The sequence below is a fragment of the Pseudorasbora parva genome, chromosome 13 (assembly GCF_024679245.1).
Source record: "Pseudorasbora parva isolate DD20220531a chromosome 13, ASM2467924v1, whole genome shotgun sequence".
NCBI classification, from domain to species: Eukaryota; Metazoa; Chordata; class Actinopteri; order Cypriniformes; family Gobionidae; genus Pseudorasbora; species Pseudorasbora parva.
This window is the reverse complement of record NC_090184.1, coordinates 23596603-23621362: the sequence shown is the minus strand read 5'-3', so window position 1 is coordinate 23621362 and position 24760 is coordinate 23596603. Positions and strand designations below refer to the sequence as shown.

General features: G+C 37.3%; 1 protein-coding gene across 1 annotated transcript; it reads left to right on the top strand.

The window, feature by feature from the left end:
• The first annotated feature begins 165 nt into the window (after positions 1–165).
• On the top strand, positions 166–24760 carry plcxd3 (phosphatidylinositol-specific phospholipase C, X domain containing 3). The gene is made up of 3 exons (XM_067413538.1): positions 166–425; positions 15947–16655; positions 22958–24760. Exons 1-3 carry the CDS (start codon positions 323–325, stop codon positions 23109–23111), a joined length of 966 nt encoding a protein of 321 aa, XP_067269639.1. The 5' UTR covers positions 166–322; the 3' UTR covers positions 23112–24760.

The following is a 24760-nucleotide window of genomic DNA, read 5'->3' as shown; positions in this document are numbered from 1 at the left end:
CCCTGTCCCTCGGCACAAACAGTAATTGTTCAACAACATCAAATGAATTAATTAAATCCTCACGAGCCTTGCGCGCGCCACAGGCTATCTAATTGCGCCCACACCCACCGTGCAGACACATGGGAGAGAATAATTTAGACCTGTGACGAGCAACGAGCTTATGTATGTTCGTAAAGACGCTCTTGAACTGATGTATGTGCGGCGCGCGCCGTCTCGGGGGTGTGGTGATGATGCTCGTGCTGTGAACTCACGCGAGCGCGGGCGCTGAATACTAGAGCACTCAGAGCGACGCACGGACACTGAGCACCGGAGAACCGACGGCATGGCTTCGTCTCAGGGGAAGAGCGAACTCCGTTATGCGGACTGGATGTCAAGTTTACCTGAAACCTTGCACAGTATTCCTCTTACCAACCTCGCCATACCGGGTAAGCCTCGTTATTCCTTTCAATTGCGCGCAGTGGAAGAATAGTAACTGTGGACAGTAAGACATTTCTGCAGATTAGCCTGTACACCTATAAATGAAATATGTTGCTTATGGTTATGGTCAGGTTCTTGAATGACTTAACTGGCCCTTTCAAAAAGTTTTTAGTAGGCTATTTTTATTATTTTAATCAACTCTTGCTTAAAACGCACATTGCAGTAAGAGGGTTCTGCTTATGATATAAAATGGGTTCTGCTTACGGCATAAGCTATTGTGTGACTAATAGGTTGTCGACATTAATATTGCTCCAATCCAATGAGGTTATAATAATGTTAAGACGTGTGCCATGAATTAAATAGGACACTTGTTGCTCGGGGCTCGCAATCCGTCTCTGCGATGGATTAAGAGACGCATTACACATGTGCCACAGCATCCTTGACCTGTAGGCTACAATATTACGAAATAACACAGATATTATATATATAATACCCATAATGTAGTTTGATGATCAGTAAAATGATGCAATCAGTAAATAAAATAATAATAAAAAACGACTGTAAAGAATTGCTTAGTCACTTTTTTTTTTACATTACTCAAGAGCTAATTGATAAGCAAGACTAAAAAAAAACTAAACACCTTATTCATAGGCATTAATTTCCATAATACCTTAAAACACTCTTAAAACAATAGGTTATTTATTGTAATTTGTGGTTCCATGAAGAAATCAGAACCTTTCCATTTGGAAAATGTTCCTCACACTATAAAATAAGGTTTTTTTGTTTGTTAGGTAGTCATTATGTTTGTTTTTTAGAACTGTTCCCTGGAAGATTCTTTGAGTAACCAAAATCTTCGCTGTGAAAACGCCCACCATTATTTTTAAGACTGTGTAACACTTTATTCAATTATAGTACACTCTATACCATACCCCATAGCACCTTTCACGCAGGCTTGTACTCTCCACGATACACTCCAATTGTGCGCAACTTGCAATTGTGAGTAACTTGCCTTGATGGCTCCTATCTCTAATCACTATAGGAACTGTGATTGCTGATACTTTCCTTAAGTGTAAAGCAATAAAACATATTGGAAGGCATTGTGGAATCAGAGGATGCAAGATGTGTTTGCATACAGGCGTTGCCCATGTTCATGGTGTACAAATGATTCATCACTTGTTGAGTGTATGTCAATATTTTCTGTTGAGACCAGTATAGTGATTGAACGCTCAGTACTTCCAGAAATCTGTTTTTAACCTTCATGCAGGCTTTTTACACTGGCATTTTAAATCATGGGTTAAGCAACAGCTTTTAAGCAGGGTGCAACCCCATTTGTAGTCCCAAATTGCAGTGCCAAATAATCACAGGGTATAACCAAGGGCATAGTATGAACAAATATGTAACAAGATGAACCATTATTACTTCAAATGGGAAAACCCAGTTTTAATCACTTGCTGTTGTATATTGTGATTGAACAGCACCAAAGGCTGGAGCAATCAGCCCGGACAGCTCTGATTAAAACCCTGATTATGTCTATGTCACTGATTTCAACCATGTGCCACAGGGAGCATACTGCTTTCTTCATCATACTGTACAGTAAGTGCTCTGACTTCAGCGTACTGTATGACTGCAAACTAATCTGCATCATCTGTATGGACAGCTGCAGTGGAGATCACATCCTGCCACTGATACTGGTCTGGTCTGGATTCATCATTCCAGCAGTAGCACTGATGCAGAATTTCCTACTTAAGGACATCTTGACCCAGTGCCATCATCACTCTTTTGTAAAACTTTTGTAAAACAGTGTTGCCGGCAAGGCTGTGGGTGGGTGATGGAAAGTTGTAGTGTAGCAGTTGTTTATCAAAAGGCTCTGAACGAATTATGTCTTAAGTAAGAATTCTGGACACGTACTACTCCTACACATATCTCGCAAATCTGTGCACTTTTGAGTTGGTCTCACAATGCACAGTTAAGATTAACTCTTGAAGATGTGAAAAAGAGATCCATTGAAAGGTAAATCTATCTATCTATCTATCTATCTATCTATCTATCTATCTATCTATCTATCTATCTATCTATCTATCTATCTATCTATCTATCTATCTATCTATCTATCTATCTATCTATCTATCTATCTATCTATCTATCTATCAATAAAAACACTTTTGTCTGTCCATTCATTCATCTATTTTGCTCTGACCCAATGTTAGTCAAACTTGATTTTGTTTAACCCACTGGAAGCATTTTTTTGTTTGTTTAGATGTACACAAATATAATTAGAGAAGGCAATGGTCATTTTACCTCCACAAGATAAATTCCTAAAATATAATCATTGATCCTTCGCCTTTGTCTCATGCATATTTCAGTAGTGTTTTATTTCAGCCTGAGGCACTTTTGCTTTCATCCTGTCATATTGTCAGGCTGTTAGAGGTTTGCATGATTCTCCAAAAAAAAAAAAAAGTATTTTTGTTTTCTGAAATTTGCATAATGGCTGTATATTAAAAGCAGCAGAAATCTAAAATCAACCTATTTACATTGTTAATGTATGTTCCTATTCCATGTTTTATGGTGTTGTTCTAGTGCATGTTATTCAGAATATTTTCCCCCTCTGATATGACTTAGGCCATCCTGAGTCTGACTGTTTGAAATGATTAACCAATAGAGTGCAACAGTCCCCACCTACAGTATATTTTCAGCGGTCTTGGTTCCCATCGGTAGTTTTTTTTACCTGAAATTTCGTTTTTAAAGGCCCCCTTTTAGTCAATCATTTTAACCCTTAAGACTCACTTTGATCACCAAAATTACATATTTAAATGTTTTTTTCCTATGAAAAAAAGTGTCTTCATTTCTTAAAATAGCTTGAAGTTAATTCAACGGCCTTTAATTTAGTATAAGCGGAGCCATGAATATGCAAATTAGTCCCGCCTCCACTCACTCACACCAGCTCAGAGATTCACTCGCTCAACTTTACTCAAATTACTGAAGTAAACGCTGCACAGTGGTATTACTCTTTACAACGTTGCACACATAATGGTAATTCATATGATTAGCCTTTTGGTGTAAGTTATTAAACTGTTAATAATGTGTTGCTAATGTTACACAAACCATGTTCCCATGTGCACATGGTTTGTCTTAAGACATATTAAAAACCATATATTTACAAATAAACAACATTAAAAACTTGATTTTCACCACAGTAGGTCTTTAACAGTTAAAAGATACCGTTTCAAATGGTTTCCCTATGGAGAAAATGAACATATTATTATTTTAACATGATGACGGATCGAGAAGCGATGGGTCGTTGCCTGTTGATCACGGCTCTTGTGGTCTGATTGGTTAAAGGACTGTCCAATTGCATACAGAGTCATTTGAATAATGCTCGTTTATTATGTCTCTTGTGCAGTAGAAAATACAGAGCAGACTCCCCAGACTAATGTTAAATTTTATATTGAGCTTGGCCTGGTGATAGCCAGACAACGACTGTTGCACTCTATAGTGTTCCATCTATCAAACTTGTGTTTGGTCTGGCTCCATTCAGGTAACTACTACCACTTTTCACAATCAAATCAATTCTCAATGGGTTAATTCTCAATTCACAATTTTTGTCAGAAACACATTCATTTAATGGATTACAAATAGCCACTCATGTTGACTTTTTCAATCTTTATCAGTAAATCTTGCACTCTCAGCCAAAATGTATTTCTAATAACAGTTCCTTCCCCTACAATCTTTTTTGAAAGATTCTGCTTGAAACGACATCAAACTCAGCCTGTAGACATATTATAAGGACATCCAAAAGCTTGATATTTTTAAGCATTGTCGCTCAAAAACGGTCTCTGCCACCTCCTGCAGCGTGAAGGTCAGTGCTTGTGCTAAGAGAATCTAGTGTCTTTTATTTCCTCTATCGGAACTCTTTTTATAGTCATTCCAAATTAAGAGGCTCAAGAAATCATTGTAGCCTCTCAAACCTCTTCTCAGATTAAAGATTTAACTGACCCTCCTGTTGCAACTCAACATGTTTATTTGTTGCGATATAAGTATTCGTTCTGCTTGCATATTGTACATGCCAGTGGGGATTGTTGTCACCAAGGGATGCTTTTATCCCTTTGTTGTAGACACTGAACAGAGTTTAGGTACAAAATGAACCTGCGTACCTGGTGGAAAAGTGCTGCTTCTGCAGAGACGAGCTTTTGTGTGGCTCTTACACTACTGTGCTCAGCTGGATGGCTGGCTTGATGAGGTCATCACCCCGTTACAGTTGCCATTGTCACCTGCACTGGCAGCAGGACCGGGGCAGAGGAATTGTGTCAGTGCCTTGAGTGGCTGTGCTAAAGCCCACAGAATAAGCAGGACACCGCTGCTTTATCGGCCACCTATGCTTGGAAAGTGCCCAGGGTGTTGCATTTCAGAAACAGGCATGGAACCTGGTCTCATTAGGTGTTATGGAGTGTTATAGAGAGTCATAATTGATATTCATGCCATGTCTCTTATATGTTCATGTATCTCTGCCACTTAATCATGTAATCAGCATTTGAGTGGCAGCCAATGGCAGAAACTGTAGAAACAGAAAATCTGTGTGTATTTTGCATTTGTTGAGCTTTAACATGCATATCTTTGCCACGCAAAATCTTTTTCTTTTCTATGCTGTTTTAAACATCACAATAATGTTTCATTTGTTAGGATGAGGTTTTAACATTATATGGTCGAGTATTTATGTTAAGGTGTCATGTTAGTTCACATTGCATTACTAATGTTAACAGAAACTTTCATTTTTAATAATGTAGCAGTTAACCCTTTAGGCGCCAGAGTTTTTTTCCTAAAACGTTCGAGTTTGACATCTTAATTTCCAAAGATTATATCTTAAAAGTGATAAAAGATAGAAACTTTCTATAAATTACAGAAATATTAAGGATGACCCAAAGTTTATGTAGGGATTACATTTTCCCATCTAATTTGCATATTCATTAATAATAATAGTAATCATAATCTAATGCTTTCTAATCTTTTGTTTGCACTGATTCAATGCGCTCTTGCTCGAAGATTTTGTATAGAATCATGATGTTTTTTTGAGTCGGAGATGAAGTATGACATGTCTGCCATCTAGTGGAGGGGAAGTTGAACAAAATTTGACACCCTATTTGACAAAATTGGACGTTTTATTCAGTACAAAAATACAAACAGCTAAACTGCCAGCTGAACCTAAATTTAGCGCCTCCCACAACATTTAAGGTCGGGAAGTTCGGTCTGGACTTGATCTGTTGTGGAGCAACTATGCTTGAAGCTCGAACCAGAGCTGATTGGACCAATCAAATTGGCAGGCCGGGCCTTATACGATGATCAACTGTAACGTCACCAAAGTGCGTTTGGTTGAATTCGTTCTAATCCTAAACGGAGAATATGTTTGTATATGCATTTACCTTTGCTATTTTTCTCAAAAATGATAATTGTGTTGGCGAGTACTCTGTGTATCCTGAAATTCTTTTTTACAACATCATCAAAGATCGCTTACACTTCTTTTTCTACTATTTCCAGCGTGCATGCTGTTGAGTTCTGTTGACAACTACGCAGCGCGGTCGCTCGAGTTAACACACATCGCTTACTCCGTTGCTCTGATTGGCTGTCTATCCAATTGAGTGCAGAGGCATTTTAACCCCATAATCACAGCCCAATGGAGCCCTATCAGACTCAGGCTAACAAACAGTACCATTTTTTTTTTAAATGTTATGACATACAATAACTTTTATATTTTAATATATTTTACATTTAATTTATTCCATACATTCCTTCTTATCAAAGAATAAAAACCTAAAATGTAGTATTTTTGTGGACATTTTTCAGTTAGTTGTTGAATGAACAATAAAAATGTTTTTTGAAGGGCTCTGGAGCACTGCTAGTTATCTTGCCCTATTTTTCATACATGGTAGCGTATGTAATCCCACCAATTCACTAATGAAGAATGGAAGAAGGCTTACATCACTAACCACAGCTTTTTGTTGATGAGCTTCACTGAGGCTTTGTAATCTAACTGCAGTCGTATGTTAGGAGTGCTCTTGACAGGTCTAGACATTTGACCTTGAGGCAGCAGGAGTGTGTGAGCAGAAACTCGTCTGCTAGGCCAAGTCTTTTTCCTGTCCATGAACAGCATCCATAAGCTAAACTCTTGAAGTATATTCACTTTGACTGCATGCTTATTTGGAGACCAAAAAAATCATCAAATTCACGGCACATCTTTGTTGTAGATAAGTGTTCTCAGAAAATGGCTCTAATTACCCATTTTTCTTTTGTCCTATCGCTCATTTTTCTTAGTAGAGCATTGCATTGCTTTGATGTCAAAAAATGCCTACCCAAAATGTTTCCCGATGAGGTGTATAGGGATTATTTATTTATTTCCTGACAGATCACACGCACAAAATGATTTCAGTTACTTAAAGTTGCACTAGTGGCATGAAAAATTGTAATGGTCTCAAACCTCGAAGGCACTGTTTGCGTGTGTCTGATTTATCTTTAAATCTGTCCACCCATCCAATTGTTCATCCATTAATCCTGCACTTTAGAACCAAAAGAGGTTTTTTTTTACCCTGCCATGTCTCATAAAACAAGATAAATGGAAAATATTAAGTGACCACAGACATGAAAGCACAGTCACCATTGGAAAAAAGATTCACTTTTTCCTGAAATGTTGACTTCTTTCCCTGCTGAACTGTGAGGCGGTTCCCTGTGGATGTCAGTGACATGTCAGTCTTTTGTGATAAATAGTTACTGCACACAGCAGCCTACGGGTTGACAGTAAACCCTTGAATAGAATCTGCTGTAAGTGTTGCTGCTGCTGTTGGTTTCTATATTTTAGAATGACTAGCATTTCTCTGCAATGAAATATTTGATGTTGGACAGTCAACCCAGGGAAATTTTGAAAGATCAAATTGGATAATAATTCATGTCTTCCTTATATCCTCATGAAGAAAAACATTAAATCACAGTATAACAAGGCTCAGGATGAAATCATTGAAATACTTTTTTCATATTGGTGCCGTTCAGTGGTATTGTGAACAGGTGTCTTGTCATATTGTGTATTTTATTGAGTAATCATTATTCAGGAATGAAAATATTTGTTCCTTAAAAGTAAAAACTTTAGTGCTTCTATACACAACAAAATGCATTGTTTCAAAAATCGTCTCTGGATTCTTTAATCTGCTCTAATGTTCCTCCTCCCTGAGGTTCAGAGGTGAAACATGAGACCAATCAGTCACTTTCATTTGGTTAATTTTCCCAGAAATAATTTTCCTCAAACCTTCCTATCAGCCCAGTGTATCTCAAAGCAGGGACACTCCTTTGCATTTAGCTGAAGAGCTATTAGAAAGCAAAATAAATGCACTGGATCTTTATGAAGCTGAAGTTGTTCAGGCCTGTTGAAATTCATCTTGTTTTCAAACATACTCTGTTTTAGATGTCTTTTCCTTTAAAATGTATGGATGTAAATCATAATACAGCTTCAGTGTAGCAATAATAATTATGCAAAATGTACTTGTAAATGTTGTTTGAACCTAAAAATCTGAAGTTTTCTTTTTACCCTAATGGTAAAAATCAATCCACTCTTCTTTTTTTTAATCCTTATAGACCACAGGAAGTGTTTCAGAACAAGCCGTTTGCAGATTCTAGCATTTGTGATGTCATATATGCTTAGGCCCCGCCCATGACTGCTGGCAGACTCTGCCTTATTAGCATAGACCCCGCCCTGAGTGAGTTGTACACAGTCTGCTATGTTTATCTCCTCACCAGAGCATTTAACAGCAGAATTCAATTAAGAAACATAATCTTATTAAAGTTACTAAAGTTATTAATTCAAGAGCAGTGAGTGATTTTCTGTTTTTCTTTCATTGTTTGATTCGTTAACAACATATAAAGCAGTAGGTATGCTGCTTTCGCTTTAATACACAGATCTAATATACACGTGATTTCTTTACTTGCTGTTTGAGTTAGACATAACCGACTGCTTATGGGAACTTTGTGTTTTTGACAAACCTTGTGTGTATTTGACAGTTTAAACACAATGGCCCTCATTTATCAAAAGTGCGTACAACAAATTTCCAGCGTACATCTTGCGTACACCCAAACCCACGGTGACTTTGAGATTTATCAATATGGACGTTGGCGTACGGCACGCTCAAATCCTACGCCAGCTCAGGAGGTGGTGTACACACGTTTTAAGTTAGTACGAAAATGCGCAGAAAAACAATAACACCACAAAACGCACTGACAAAGATATGCTATATTATGACCCACTGTAAAAAACAACAACATTCTGTGTTTATTTTTGTGCAACGTAGACTTCAATGTTTAATTTGTGTGACTATAGGCTACCAAAGCATTTGAGGGATGTATTCCTCCAGTTGCGAGCCTGTGCGGCAGCTGCGCACGGACTGGGACTGAATAATTCAGACTGACAAAATAATAAAAATTACATTCTTCTTCTTTTAAATAATAACAAAATAAATAATAATGACATTCTTCTTCTAAATAACAATAAGCGTCATTAATAATAAAAATCATAATAATATTAATAAAAAGAATCTTACAAATTGTCATGCAATTATTAATGTGAATGAATGGTAGGCTACTCCACATCACATCATCATTACTCTTGTACACCCCAATTCATGTGCCGTGATACGAAATTAAATGCTAATTGTTTGAAAACGTGCTGTAAAATAATGCACTGTGATAGGTACGGAAGCTTATTGCATTCACTTGAGAAAAAAAAATCTACTCTGTTTTTCTGAATTAATGACTTAATTATCTCAGAATTATGAGATATTTTTTTCTTGAAAAAAAAATATTTTGCTCTGTTTTTCTGAATTAATGACTTAATTATCTCTATTAATGAGATCCCTCAAAATCCTGCTTTTAGCTGGATTGCATGGAAGTAAACATGTCCCTCCTTTCAAGTTTAATCCAGTTTTATTTTACTTTGGGTTTGAAACATTGCTGCTGTCTTAATGTAATATAAATTGTATTGTTTTTAGTGCGTCAATTTTGTGCAGACACCTCAAGAATTTGTCTCTTTCTCCATATCAGATGCTTTGCGAGCCCGATCTCATGAAAATGCGTATAAATAATACAAGTGTGCAATCTTGTGGAATGTATACTCCAAAATGAGTTTTGGTGTGCATATGGTACACAGTTTTTCACGTGCTTATGATACGCACTTTATGGCGTATTATACGTACGAACCCCCCACCCCACCAAAGAGCATGAACATGTACCCAAGAGCGTATCATATGCACGCCATAAAGTGCATATCATATGCACGCGAAAGACTGCATAGCACTTGCTTTATCTCAGTATACATTCCACACAATATACATTCCAGACGATATACATTAGACACAATTTCACACTCGTACTATTGATACACATTACTATGTGATCGTGTTAAGATGACGCATCTGAAATGCATTCAGGCTGGCTACGTGGTGACACAAGAGACAATCAGGCAATTGTTGAAAATACTGGATCCCCATGGAGTGCAATAGCAATGTCAAGCAGATCAGAATGTTCTTTTCTGCTGTCTTGAGGTGTCTGCACAAAGTTGACGCACTAAAAACAATAAAAATGTTATTACTTAAAGACAATGTCTCAAACCCAAAGTAAAATAAATCCGGATTAAATTTGAAAGGCAGGACATGTTTACTTCCATGCAATCCAGCTAAAATAGAGCTCTTGGCAGGATTTATAGGGATCTCATTATTTCAGAAAAACGGAACAAAATATTTTTTTCAAAAATGTTTTATCTCATAATTCTGAGATAATTAAGTCATTAATTCAGAAAAACAGAGTAGATTTTTTTTCTCAAGTGAATGCAATAAGCTTCTGTAAATTTCTCATCCAAACAGCTATTTAAACTGCTGCAGTGCACTTCTCAACCTCCACACTATTAACAGTACTCGTAATATGGGTCCATATTTGTTTATTTTTTTGGTGCCTTTAATCTCACTCTTTAAACTCCCAAATAAAACAATTTCGTTTTTTTCCACTTCCCTGGTGATGGTCTCGATGGGCGCGTCTCAATCATCTTAGCTACTAGTCCACTAGTCAGGGCACTGATCAGGGAGTCAGCCCATTGACTTATGTTCTAATGGCCTTCTCACCGGCCTTCCCAAAAAGACCATTAGACAGCTGCAGCTCATACAGAACGCTGCTGACAGGATTCTGAGCAGAACCAGAGAATATGACCATATCACACCAGTCCTCAGGTCTTTACACTAGCTTCCCGTTCCATCTAGGATCGATTTTAAAGTACTACTACTTGTTTATAAATCTCTCAATGACCTAGGACCTCAACACATTGCAGATATTCTGATTAAATACGCTTCTTTGCCGTCTTCTGTGTGTCCATGGCATAAAAGGAGGACGTGGGGGAGGCGGAGACTTGAATATATAGGAGCGTGTTATTCTAATGACGAACGTTTTCAGCCGCAGCATTTATCAAGGGCAACTATTGCGTACACCTGGTTTGCAGAGGTGAAAACAGCTTCATAAATTAGGCGGTGAGAGGAGTGTAAGCATAATCTTACGCCAACATATACGCTACGCAAGATTGATAAATGAGGGCCAATAACACATGAGAGAGACCTTAGTTTAATACTCACAGGATGCGCCAATTGGCAGCCATTTTTCTGTCACACGCATCGGGTGTGTACACTCTGAAAACCAAAAATCAGAAGTTTAGACTGATGATAGTCTTGCATATCCAGACCTTCAGACTGATGGCAGGTCTGGACTATCGCAGCTTTCATTGGTCAAGGACCGCCCAGTTTGACTGACATTTCACACAACCCAATATAGTTTGCTTTGTTCCGTGTCATGTTTAGGGGCGTGGAAATGTAAATTCTATGTCCCTGCAATAACAGACCGGCATGCATCTATAAATGATTCATTCAGGAACGTTGTGCAAGTTTACTGCATCAATGGAGTCGCAAACTTCTAATATTTTTGAAAATCCAGCATTTAGTTGATCCTGGTAAGTGCTTATTGTCACAGTTACAAACACGAAGTCTGGCGTCACGACTTTTGTTTCTAGGCGGACCGTTAAAGATCGCAACACGTCTCTAGAATATACTGTAGAATTTAACCAATCAGAAGACAACTTTGAAACTCAAAAGTGTGTGTATAGGCCGCCGCCATAACAACACCACACACACAATACATACAGAATGCTATGATGCACTTGCACTGTATGCACTATTGTTATGCGCCGCTTTCAAGTGCTTATTGGGAAGGAGGAAAGCAACATAAAAGGACACGCGAGACAAAAAGACAATTTAACTATTTATTGATATCACTGCTCTCCCATGTCACCGTTTAGACAAAATCAACTCACTGGCACAAATACTCAACAAACTAAATTATTATACAAAAAACATGGATCAACAAGAATATCAAAAGAGACACACACAGCTTGTCAGCTACCGGCTTGACATCAAGATGCACACAAAGCTCATTAGAACGCAGCCCGTCATCCGCAGAGGCCATAGCTTATTTCACTTAGATCACTCACAACCTGCGAAAAGTTCAAATGGCTAATGACATCAGCGAAGGGTAGCATCGACACATCACTGGGCGTCTGGGGCGTTCTATTATTACACATTATTACACAAAATTTGATTGGCTGATTACCCATGTCAGTTAAAGTTATGATACAAAGGAAAAGGGCAGCTTCAATGGAAGGCTAGATATACTAGTGCTGTTCCACGGAGCAGTGATGCATTTAAATACAAGAAAATACAGCTCAGACTCACAAAAAAATAACCATATTCTTTCTGAAAATATAATAGTAATGTACTGAAATACACAGTAATTTCATTTAGACACATTCATTTAATTTATTTAATTATGAAAAATAAATATTTTTGATTTTGACAGAGGGGGGCCTGACAGCCCACCACCGATCAGACGTTCAGCCAATGGTCCATGGGTGTGACATCTGAGGCAGAGACTAAGACTGATCTGGATTTAAAATGCATGCAGATAATGAACTTTCATGAGCATGGAGAACCGCAATATCACATGAGCATGACCGCGATAGAGATGATAACCAAAACTAAACAAATGTTAGTTTTTGGCAGAGTATCTCAGGCAAAAATTGTACTGGCTCGACCCTCTTCTTAAAATGCCCATTTGCATTTAAAGACACATGCCTGAAAACAGCATGTTTTTTCCTACCACACAAAAATGGGCATTTACAATTTTGGGGACATCTGAGACTTATATTACATCTTGTAAAAAAGGGGCATAATAGGTCCTTTAAGGTTTGAACAAGTTACACCTTAAGGAGAAAAGACAAGTTGCTATTCATTCATAAAAAAAATAACTAATTGATCCTCCTCTTTAAAAAATGTAATAAAAGACAATTTGTAGCATATATTATAGGTGTTGTGTTTGGAGAGAATGAATGAAAACCATGTTAAAATAGTAATATACTGTGCTAGGTAAAAACCGATCTTACAGTTACATTATCATATTACCTTCCTTCATGGTCTCTGATTCAATGAGATATACATGAAAATTGTGTTAGTGAAGACTTCCCTCCGTTTCCACGAACCAGAAGGCATTACCTGTGTCAAGGAGGGAAATGAGACATACACTGTTACTCATTAATCTGAATTTGACACAGAAACAAAGTATGTGTATTTCCAGATCAATCTGTTTAATGAGCATTCATTAGATACATGACACATTATTGTCATCATAGAGACAGATTGTCATTGAACTGAAATGTTAGCAAATCTTTCTTTCTTTCTTTCTTTCTTTCTTTCTTTCTTTCTTTCTTTCTTTCTTTCTTTCTTTCTTTCTTTCTTTCTTTCTTTCTTTCTTTCTTTCTTTCTTTCTTTCTTTCTTTCTTTCTTTCTTTCTTTCTTTCTTTCTTTCTTTCTTCTCCTTTGCTTGTTACCGCAGCATCTCCTGCCTCCATCATTTCCATTGGTTTTGTTGTAGTGGTGATTGCTGAGATGTCTTTGCCGAGCAGACAGCTGTTTGCCTAATGGCCCTATCCCATGGTGAATGTTGATGGCTACAGTGCTGCCTTCAGATGCAGGGACACATTGTTTATTCATCAAAAATAATTTTCGGAGAGTCTCTCTCACACTCGCCTGTTATAGACTGCTTAATGCTTTCATTTAATTACATTAGCAATGCATCTATTTTAATAGTTGTTTTGATTTTTGAGATCAAACATAGCACCTGGCTTTGCTCTGTATTTACATTGAAAGCGTGCTTGTGAACTCTGTGTTATTATCCTGTAGGCCCTGGCAACGCTTTTCCTCTTGCTGCAGTCAGGATGCAAGTGTTGGCTATTGCATTATTCCTTTATTTCATTTAGCCATTACAGCAGCCATTATATGTATTCTTCGGTTCCTGGTGTACAAAAGTACTACAGATTTTCAAGCAGTATTAGATTTAAGTCTTTTTCAGAGCAAGTAACCTTAAAATGATTGTTCTTATCATTTTTAGAGCAGATGGCCCCATCCCAAATGGCACATTTGATGTGTATTCCGAGTCTTGTGCCTGTCTGTGAAGTCCACCAGACCACAGAACAGGGCTGGTCTATTATTTATGAGCAAATGGGGCCAAATTTGAAAAGCTGATCCCTACAGTCTTATGCTATTGTGTTTTTTTAACTAAATAAATTAATAAAGTATTTGATTTTTTTCATATTTCAGGATATTCAATATCAAGCGTAGCGTTAATTCCGGAAAGTCACAAAAGTCAAGTTCTCGTCAGCTGACTGTCAGCTGATCTACGTTTACCTATAGGAATACGATATGTATCACAGCTTACTTATATAAGCTCCTTCAGTATCAAAAGCTTTAATGTTTCTTAAGAGCTAATTACCCTCCTCCCTCCCCAGCTCCTCCTCTCATCCAGTCAAGATTTGGCATTCTGATTCTCCTTGAATCAGACTAAATTCCCAAATGATGCTAAACATTAAATATAACATTTATTATATTTGCAATACATTTATGTTGGTTCTGTTCTGTTTATCCTAAAGGGGGTTATTACTGCTCTCCCTGCTCTTATCCATGCTAAACTGCATGGATGTGGAGGGAGTTCTTGTCCAGAATAAATCCATGCCGCCAATCTGAACTATATGAAATTGTCAATTATCTTTGATGATAGTGGTCCTGACAGAAAAATGGTTCCCTCTGGAAAAACTCAATAGGATTCCCATAGGCTTTTGGAGTATTGCTAAAAACAAGCTGTGATCAACAAAAGTTTGATACTTATAAAGTTTGTCCATCAAGATCACAGATGAACACAACCGTTATAAATTCTGAAGCCTAAATGCAGTCGGCAGAAGTAAAAAGCGAAAGATAGGCTATAAACAGACTACACCACTGTCCCGCGATTTTAACGTCACCATTACTAAACTTCCGACAGGTCTTTCAGTTATTATCTAAAAACATTTTCCAAGAATGTTTCAGTTAGACTTCTTTTTTTTCCCTTAAAAAAATTGAGTAGAATATCCTTAACCATTCCCCTCCAACCGTCTGTTACAAGCAATACATAGGAGAGGAGGTGTGTTAAAATAAAACCTCACCCTCTATTCAATATTGCATTTATAAATACGTTACAACACTGTAGTGAAGTCAGTTGCAACTTATAGTTCAATCTGACCTTAAACTTGAATTTAAACTAATTAAGCTTCTTAACAGAATATCAAAACACTGAACATTTGAATATTTTTGTCTTATGGTCACCAAGCAGCCATTTCTCTAGTCTTCAGTCCCACACCATCTTTCAGAAATATTCAAATATTCTGAATTGACACTCAAAAGATTTACAAAGCTGTTCAAAAGAAGGGCATCTATTTGAAATGGAAATCTTTTAAAAACATTATAAATGCTTTTACTGTCACTTTTGATCAATTGATTTAATCCTTGCTGAATAAAAGCATGACTTTCTTTTAAATGTTGAATGGTAGTGTAGGTGTTTTCGGGGTTGGTGAAAACTTGGTGAACATTTTAAATCTACTATTCAGCCACTGGAAGATGACTCAATGATGTGTAATTGTTTTTAAGTGCTTTTAGTTTTGTTGATATTTCGTTTTATAAACCTGCGATTGAAACTGTTTGTATCGCTGTCCATCTTAGCCAGGAAACTCCTGTGAAGGAGATTTTTAATGGATAATGGATAAAAAAGGTTCAATAAAATGTAATAAGCAAAGTATTACATTACATTACATTACATTAAGGCCTTTCCTTATAGCAAAGTGAATGTTGTCTTTATCATATCTGATTAAAAGTATTCATTTCTTTTAAATTTTGAATGGTAGTGTAGGTATTACATTACATTACATTACATTATAGCCAGTGACTTTTGCTATTGCATGAGATACCCATTCAGTTCCCTTTAGAATACTTTATATGAGTCAGAAAATTGTATCACTCATTTGTCATCATCACATTTGTGTTCTCTCTAGAGATGTCTAACTCAGTTACTCAGTTATGTTCACTAACTCAGAAATCTTCTCATCCAGGTTCCCACGACTCTTTTAGTTTTTACATCGATGAAGCCTCACCAGTTGGGCCGGAGCAGCCTGAGACAGTGCAGAACTTTGTCTCTGTGTTTGGCACTGTGGCCAAGAAGCTGATGAGGAAGTGGTTGGCGACACAGACCATGAACTTCACCACCCAGCTGGAGGCAGGCATCCGCTTCTTCGACCTCCGCATTTCCACCAAACCCAGAGACCCCGACAACGAGCTCTTCTTTGCACACGGCCTGTTCAGCGCCACTGTACGCGAAGGCCTGGAGCAGATCAGCACCTTCCTGGCCTCCCATGCTCGCGAGGTGGTGTTCCTGGACTTCAACCACTTCTACGGCGTGCAGAACCTCCATCATGAGAAACTGGTCCAGATGTTGCGCACCGTATTTGGAGACCGACTCTGTCCGGTAGTGTTTGCTCAGGAGGTAAGCCTGAAGTACCTCTGGGAGAAAGAGTTTCAGGTGCTGGTCTTCTATCACAATCCCATGGCTCTGGAGGTTCCTTTCCTGTGGCCGGGTCAGATGATGCCCTCTCCTTGGGCCAATACCACAGATCCTGAGAAGCTGATTCAGTTCCTTCAAGCCTCAGTAAAGGATCGAAGACGTAAGGGCACCTTTTTTGTGTCCCAAGTGGTTCTCACTCCCAAAGCAAGCACGGTCATGAAGGGTGTCACCAGCGGTCTGAGGGAGACCATCACAGAGAGGTAGGATATTATACACCATTACAAAATCCATTCTGTGAAATGTGTGCATTCAAAGAACTTGACTCGCTTTCTGTATATCTTCAAATCAGCACCAGGCAGATTTTTTACAGTCCCAATTTAATCTCATTACAGTTATTAGCCGTTACTCAGAGTCTCTTGGGCTTTACTGATCAGGATTTGTCAGGCTTGGTTAGAAACATGAAACTCTTGGCTGAAAGCAGATTTCCAAATGGCTCTGGACGACAGAATGACATATTCAGTGCATTAATTCCAGGGTGAACCAATATTCTGCTTATTCAAATGACTGAGAGGGGGTCTTTCCGCATCCCGCATGGAATACATTGGCATCTGCGTCTGTCATCTTCTGTAATTCCTTTTCGCCTGTCAGCAGACATGATATATAGAGTGCCATTGGGCAGGCAGCTAAGCGTAGCCATAATATCTAGGCATTGGAATCATAAAGGAATTAATGGTTCTAAGAGGAGTTTCTTAAAAGAATGTTCTGTGAGTAAATTTGAGAAAGAATATTTTTCGACACAATATTTTTCCAGATAAAGAAACAATTTAGATAGTAAATATGTTCAAACAATTCTAGCAAAAGGTGTTTTTACCAGACCTTTAAAGGTGTCATGAAATGGCTTTTTTTTGCTGTTGAGGTCAACTAATGGCGCTTGTGTGGTTACATTCAAAAACATCATAACTAATAAGTAATAGTCTATTTTCTACACTGGTTTTGAGGCTCTCTCCAAATCGCTGGGTTTTGGTGGGCGTGCTGCACTGGAGACTTGGAAGTAAACGCCCACGGCTAGGATTGGATAAGATTTGCATATTTAATGAGCTCAGCTCCGCTGTCATATCAAGCATTTGTCAGTTCAGTTCACGTGAGGGAGGGGTTATTTGAAAGCAGCAACCAGACTGATTCAAGTACATATTTATCAAACAAACACAATTATTTATTTCTCATCTACCCGCGATTGGTTGATATAAGCGCAAACCGGGTGCACACACATACACGTGCACGAGTGTGTTCTTCCACAACAGGAATAGCGCAGTGTCTTGCTATAATCTTCAGTTTATTGCTGTTGCTTGCGTGTTCCCTTGAGTCGGTGGGCGGGGCTACTGAACTTCACGCGCTTATTATTCTGTATAGGCTGTGTTTCATGGCACACTGACGTCAGTAGAAGCAAACACTCGTTTTCTGGGCCTGGTGTCTATAAAAGCTTTTCTTTGACTAACAAGGACGTTTTCAGCTCTGAAACTTATAGGATATTCTTATATTACCATGACCTTTTATATATCAACATTTCTCAATTCATCACCCCTTTAAGTGACTCTTCATAATCTTTAGATTTACAGGTGCAATCAAAAATATGCCATATAACAATACTAAACAAACAAAAAATGTGATAACATTTAATGCATTTATTTATTTGTTATAAAATACCACAGACAAAATTCATAATGTGCATGTTTAATGCAGTCTCTTAGAAAAAACGGTTCATTATATAGAACAATACACTGTAAAAAATTATTTAGAAAAAAAGTTACGGTTGCCTTAAAATTTTGAGTTCATTGAAATTGAAATTTTGAGTTAATACAATGAACATTTTTTGAGATTCGACAACCTTTATTAAAATATTATTAAAAGATTTTGTAAGCATGTTGGTTAATTGTGTGCGTGTTATTTCTGATGACGCAGTGAAACATGCCAAATAGTGCTATTTTCATGATTTATCAAATTTTTTATGTGGTTCAGATACAAAAATATTTTGAGTTTCTATTTACTAAACAAATTTCCTTCATTTTATCAACTCAAATTTTTAATTTCAATAAACTCAAAATTTTAAGGCAACCAGGTTACTTACTTTTTTAAGTTAAACCAACAAAAAACAACCAACATTTTTTACAGTGTAGGGTTCTTTACTCATCTTCAAATAACCTTTTATGCTAAAAAGGTTCTATAATGACAAAAACTCTTTTTGCACTTAAAAAGGGTTCTATATAGAACCTTTTCTTCTAAGAGTGTATGAACAGCAGTCAGTTACCATACTAAAGTCTAACAATGCATAAAGGCGTCCTATTTAAATGTTTAACTTTTTTGTTTATAATATTGTTGTTTGAGCATGAAAAGGGTCTACAAAGATACAAAGCAAAAAGCCCACCCCAAGGGAGTTATTCTCTATATCAGTTAAACTCCCTGAAACGCCTTGATTGTGGTCTTGAGTTTTCTTCCGAGAACATACAACACAATATTCCTCATTTTAATAATACAAAAAGAGTCAAAGGCCTGGTTAGTAGTGTGTTCAAACCTAAGCAGCAAGATATTTTCAATACATGCTTGAATCTTGACCAATTACAACACAATGGCCATGGCCAATCAATCAGAGAACATTGCGCTTTTCAGAAGGGGCTTCATATAGAGACCAGAACTAAAGAGAGCAGTACTGACAGATATTGAAACGTAGGATGCCAACCTATTGAATGGTATTTTAGATTTAGTAGCGGTTTTCCCATGGAAGCTTCCTATGGTTCCTAGTGCAGGAAACTTGGTAGAAGAATTTGTGTGAGTATTCACAGCACTGAGCACTAACTGCAGGAGTAAGATAAATGAGCTCTCATGATGAGAGCTGAGGTAATCGCGACTACACTCGCGGCATATATTCAGTCTGGCGCGTTTTAGTTCATGCCTTTGCAAGCTTTCCTTTCATAGAAATTAATTTAAGAAGTTAAAAGACTTACATCCTTCACCATAGCTCTGTTTAAATGAGTGCCTGTTGCTGCGAGCTGAGCTCTGAGTGTGATCTCCATCCCCCATGCGCGGGTTCAAAACACGAGGAAATTGCTCCCTCTGCTGGCTGTAGTCTTTAGCCTTTGGCCAAACATTCCTCCTATGATGCAAATATCGTCAATTTGCGTCATAGGAGGAATTTTTCCAGAAATAAAATGCATAAATCTCTTGTCTCAGGGGGATATGAGGGGGGAAAGCACAATCATTTGAATATACTCCAGGGTTTCAACTGATACAAAGCCATATGCTAATCACTGAAGTAACCCTTTAATGGAACCAAGCATCATTAAGTTATAGTATTTTAAAAAGTGGAACCATTTCTGAACCGTAATCATACCTGTGATACCACCTTCACCCTCCATATACGAAGCAGAGCCCCCCGGGTATTTAGTAAGGAGCTGCACATTATTTCTGCTTAGTGTAACTGGAACATTACTAAAGGGCAGAGTTGAAACCAGAGTTAGTCACCCTGGTTACTGGAAGACTCATTTTGACACGTTAACACGTTAAGCATCGACTCTCAATTTTCCATGAAAATTGTGCACATTGGACATAGGTTCATTTTATGACCAAAGCCAATGTGATTTTTTGGTAGGATGTGTCATTATTTTCTGCCTCAACTGTGCTGATGGAAAATTAATTATAGATGAGGGGAGAGGTGGGGCAGTAAAATGATACGGCCTCTGCCGGCACACTGCAATCTGACAAGCATGCTTTCTTATTAGCTGATAAAGCCTTCTAGCCGTTGCATCACCTCGGAGTTAGCAGTACAGCATGAGACATCTCCTGAGTCATAGTCCTCATATGGATGGGGCTGTGTTTGCTGATGTGACCCCATTTTAGGTGCATTAACATTTATAGACAGACCCAGCTGACAATACATATTAGTTTTGTTACAAAACCTTGTGAGATGCCTCTCTAGATAGCATCCTAATCACAAAACGTAATCATGCTTCCTCCTTATTTTTATGGAAGCCCATTTCATTCCCCATTGGTCACATAAGAAAACAAAAATCTTGCTTTGGGTAAATGAAATTATGAAATTATGACATAAAAATGTGTAATTATGACACAAATTTAAACTGTCATAATTATGACTTTTATATTTTCATAATTAATCATTTTGGCCCATAATTTTAACTTTATCTCATAATTATGACTTATTGTGCCCTTGTGACTTAGAATTTCATAATTTAGAATGTTGTCATTGGGACTTTTAATTTCATACTTGTTATTTTTTTTAATGTGAATTAGCAAAGCATGCTTTATTTTCCATATGTGGTGGAAATTAGATCCTATACAAGATTTCTATTTTGACATAATTTTAAGGCAAATTTGCTCCTTTCATTGAGAATGCAAAATGTACAAAAATCTATCCTTCAGAGAGAATGCTGTCCCACAATGCACTGAGACGATGCAAGATAAATGTTGATTATAAATACACATACATTCATTCAATACTGAAAAGTGTCAGTGAGAATATTTTAAAGCCACGATGTGTAATTTTCCGTAGCTTGATGGCGCATTGATTTCACAGAGCTTTTATTATGCCGTAGACACCCGTTTTTCGCTTCTTCTGGTCACGCGTATCTGGGGCAGCACTGTTTTATCATATTAAATACCTTACTGTTAACACTTTAAAATAAGGTTCATTAGTTAAGATTAGTTAGCTACATTAGTTAACATGAATATGAACTGCACTTAAAAAACATGTATTTATCATTGTTAATGTTAATTTTAATATTTAATTATGTAATAATTGTATGCATTATTAAATATGCATCATTAAAATCTTGGTAACCTTAGTAAATGCACCACGAGCTAACATGAACAAACCATGAACAGCTGTATTATTATGAACTAATGTTAACAGAGATTAACTAATGCTAAACAGAGGTGTTGTTCATGGTTAGTTCATGTTAACTAATGCATTAACTAATGTTAAAGGGGTGATGAATTGAAAATATATAATAATTTTGATATATATTTCTATATTATATAAAAGGTCATGGTAATATAAGATTATCCTCTAAGTTTCAGAGCTGAAAACTTCCTTGTTAGTCAAAGAAAAGCTTTTATAGACCCCAGGCTCAGCAAACGGTCCTGTGCTTCATACGTCAGTGCGTGACGAAACACCGCCTCTACAGAATCTACAGCACGTCTAATCCAGAAGCCTCGCCCACCGACCGACTCATATAGGGCTCGTGCTAGCTGGTCAACAACATTAAACATGCCGAGGAAGATTAAGATATTGCACTATTCCTGGTTGTGGAAGAACATTTAATATTAGGAATGAGTGGTTGAACTTTATTTTTAATGAAGTTCCAGCTCACGTGGGGAAGACATGTTCACTTCAGGTCACTGCGGAATCGTTTGTAGACAAATCCAGATGAATCTCATTATATTCCGTTCTTGTTCTGCTGTTCTCTCTTTCTCCAGTTGTCCTCTGAAGGGTGGAACACACGCGCACGTATTTGTGTGTACGTGCAGTTTACGCTTATATCGTCCGATCTTGCGGCCTATGTGTAATATAAAAATGATACTCCAATCAATCGCGGGTCGATGAGAAATAAATCATTGTGTTTGTTTGATAAAGACGTTTACGAGCCCTGTGGTCGAGAGAATCATTCCGGTTGCCGCTTCTCCCTCATTCTCTGAAGCTCATTAAATATGCAAATCTTATCCAATCCAAGCCGTGGGCGTTTACTTCCAAGTCTCCAGTGTTGCACGCCCATCAAAACCCAGCGTTTTGGACAGAGCCTCAAAACCAGTGTAGAAAATAGACTATTACTTATTGGTTGTGATGTTTTTGAATGTAAAAACCACACAAACGTCATTAGTTGACCGCAGACAACAGTAGAAAAAAATAAAAAAGCCAGTTCATGACACATGACTCATACAACCTTATTGTAAAGGGTTACCTCGTTATTTGAGTGTGTTAAAAGTTATTATGCTACTCTGTGCGTTCTCTCGGTACTACTATGAGACACTTGTTGCACACTGCAGTAAGATAGATAAATATTAAGTATAGTAAAACATGGTACTCGTGGTAGATCAAGAAAACAAGATTTAAACAATAAGAGCTATATAACAATGACTAGTTTTCGGTGGATGGATGTATCTAAAGAGTTGCTCACCTGTAATAAAAAACATAATATATAGTGTCTGGTTTTCCATGGTTTTTACAAAATAAAACAAGGAAATCGAGGGTAACGTGGGTAAGCTGTCATTGATAGGTGATGCACCTGCTTATAATCGCTTATTTCTCTGGATTTAAACATTCTTGGAAACATTTGGGATAAAACAATTACACAGGTCAACAGAATATACAACACTGTTCTAGTGGGTTTTTATTTTATTTTTATATTTTAATCCAAAAATCTTAAATATTGTGCCTTTAATAATGGAAAAAATAATACTATTAAATCAATATTCATTTAACAGTAATATAATAGTAGTAATAGTAATTCAAACTTAAATTACCGGTAACTAAAGTATATATGTGTTCTCTCAGGGCTCTTCCTAGCATGATGCAGTGGATACGCTCTCAGCGACCCGGGGAAAGTGGAGTAAACATCATCACAGCCGATTTTGTGGAGCTGGGGGAATTTATCAGCGCTGTTATCACCCTCAACTACTACCTGGATGATGAGGATGACGCCACCTGAACCTCCAAATTTCGCACATCACTTGTGGTATCAATTACTTGCTCCCTCTCTCTTTGCCATATTATTATGTTTTATTTGTTTATTTATTTTGGGGGGTGAATCATAGAAGCTCTTTTCGTCTGACATTCTTAGCGTTAATGAAAAACATGAGAATGAGCGTAGACTCTAGAGAGCAGACACAGTCAGGTGGAATACATTCAGGTTTTGTCTGAGGATGAATGGGGTCAGATGGTGATTTCCTTTCTTTCTGGGCGAAAAAGGTGACTGGCCTTTCCCCACGTTTCTCTGCTTCCTATCTGTTGGACTACTAGTTACTGATTCACATGCTTGAAACCTTGATAAGTTTCTCAAATTCTGCTTCTGATGAAAGTAACAGTAACGTTAACTAATTTCATGGGAAATAAATATTGTTTGTACAGTGAATGTGATGCTGAATCTATAGTAGGTTTATTTCTAGTGGTCATAGTAACTTGTACGATTGTCGAGTTGTAAATACTTGTAAACCTGTTGAATTGTAACTTTGCTCACTATTTGTCATGCCCGAACTTACATCAAGAGTAGAGGCTCCCTTCGGGGAACTCGGTCTGGTCTACAATGTTGAAGAAGTGAACTATTAGATGTTTGTACTCACAACCAAAAATTGCAAATGTAATGTATCAGCATTTTTGCCTTTCTGCCATTATAAACACTAATAAGTGAGGCTTTGTATCTACTTTTTTGTAGTTGTCTTTAACGTTATCTAATATATGGAAGCTTGTTTCCGCCATGGATAAAAAATAAGGAGGTAATTGCGAAAATGTTTCTCACAATTCAGAATGATTTCTTGTAATTGCAATTTTATATGACACAATTATGACTATTTTTCACAGAATTGCGAGTTTATATCTCACAGTTCTGAGAATAGAAGTCAGAGTTGTATATTTATATCTTGCAATTCTGAGAAAAAGTCGAAATTGCAAGATGAAAAGTCACATTTATCTTTTAAATCTTTTTCCATACTAACAGATTATTTTGTATATCCATGAACAATGTAAATATTCATTGCATTTGCACTGCTCTGACTGTGGACTGTTAAAGAGTGGCCATTGATGTTTGCTGGTGCAAAAAAAATCCCCAACACAATTCAATAATGACTTAATAATGCACAATTTTCATTCAATCGTAAACATGCATACATAAACAAACACACAATGGACTCACTTAATGTGTGTGAACAGACTTATTATAAAGCCATTTTCTAATTAGCCAGACTAATTGGATAAATGGCCATGCTAATGTTTTAATCACACAGAAGCCAGATAATTGAATTTGTTCAATATATGACATTATGGAACAATGTCCCTTTGTCTTTCCTGTTCAGATTAGTCCTAATAGGCTGAAACATCAATGTCACGTGGCTCTGGAAAACCAGCTCAGAAAGTTTGCAGAATTATTTGTTCTTTGAAGTCTTTAAATGTGTATTAATGTGACAATCCCATGGCCAACCTGGAGCATGGACTTGTGTAAATGCATTAATCATGCCTTTGTACAGTAAATCGCATGTAGTCGTCAAGGTCGATAAATTGTACGTAAACTTTCTATGGGTATGTGTGCTGCTCTTATATTTCTGACCAATCTGGTGTACAATAAATGTAAATACTGCATATAAA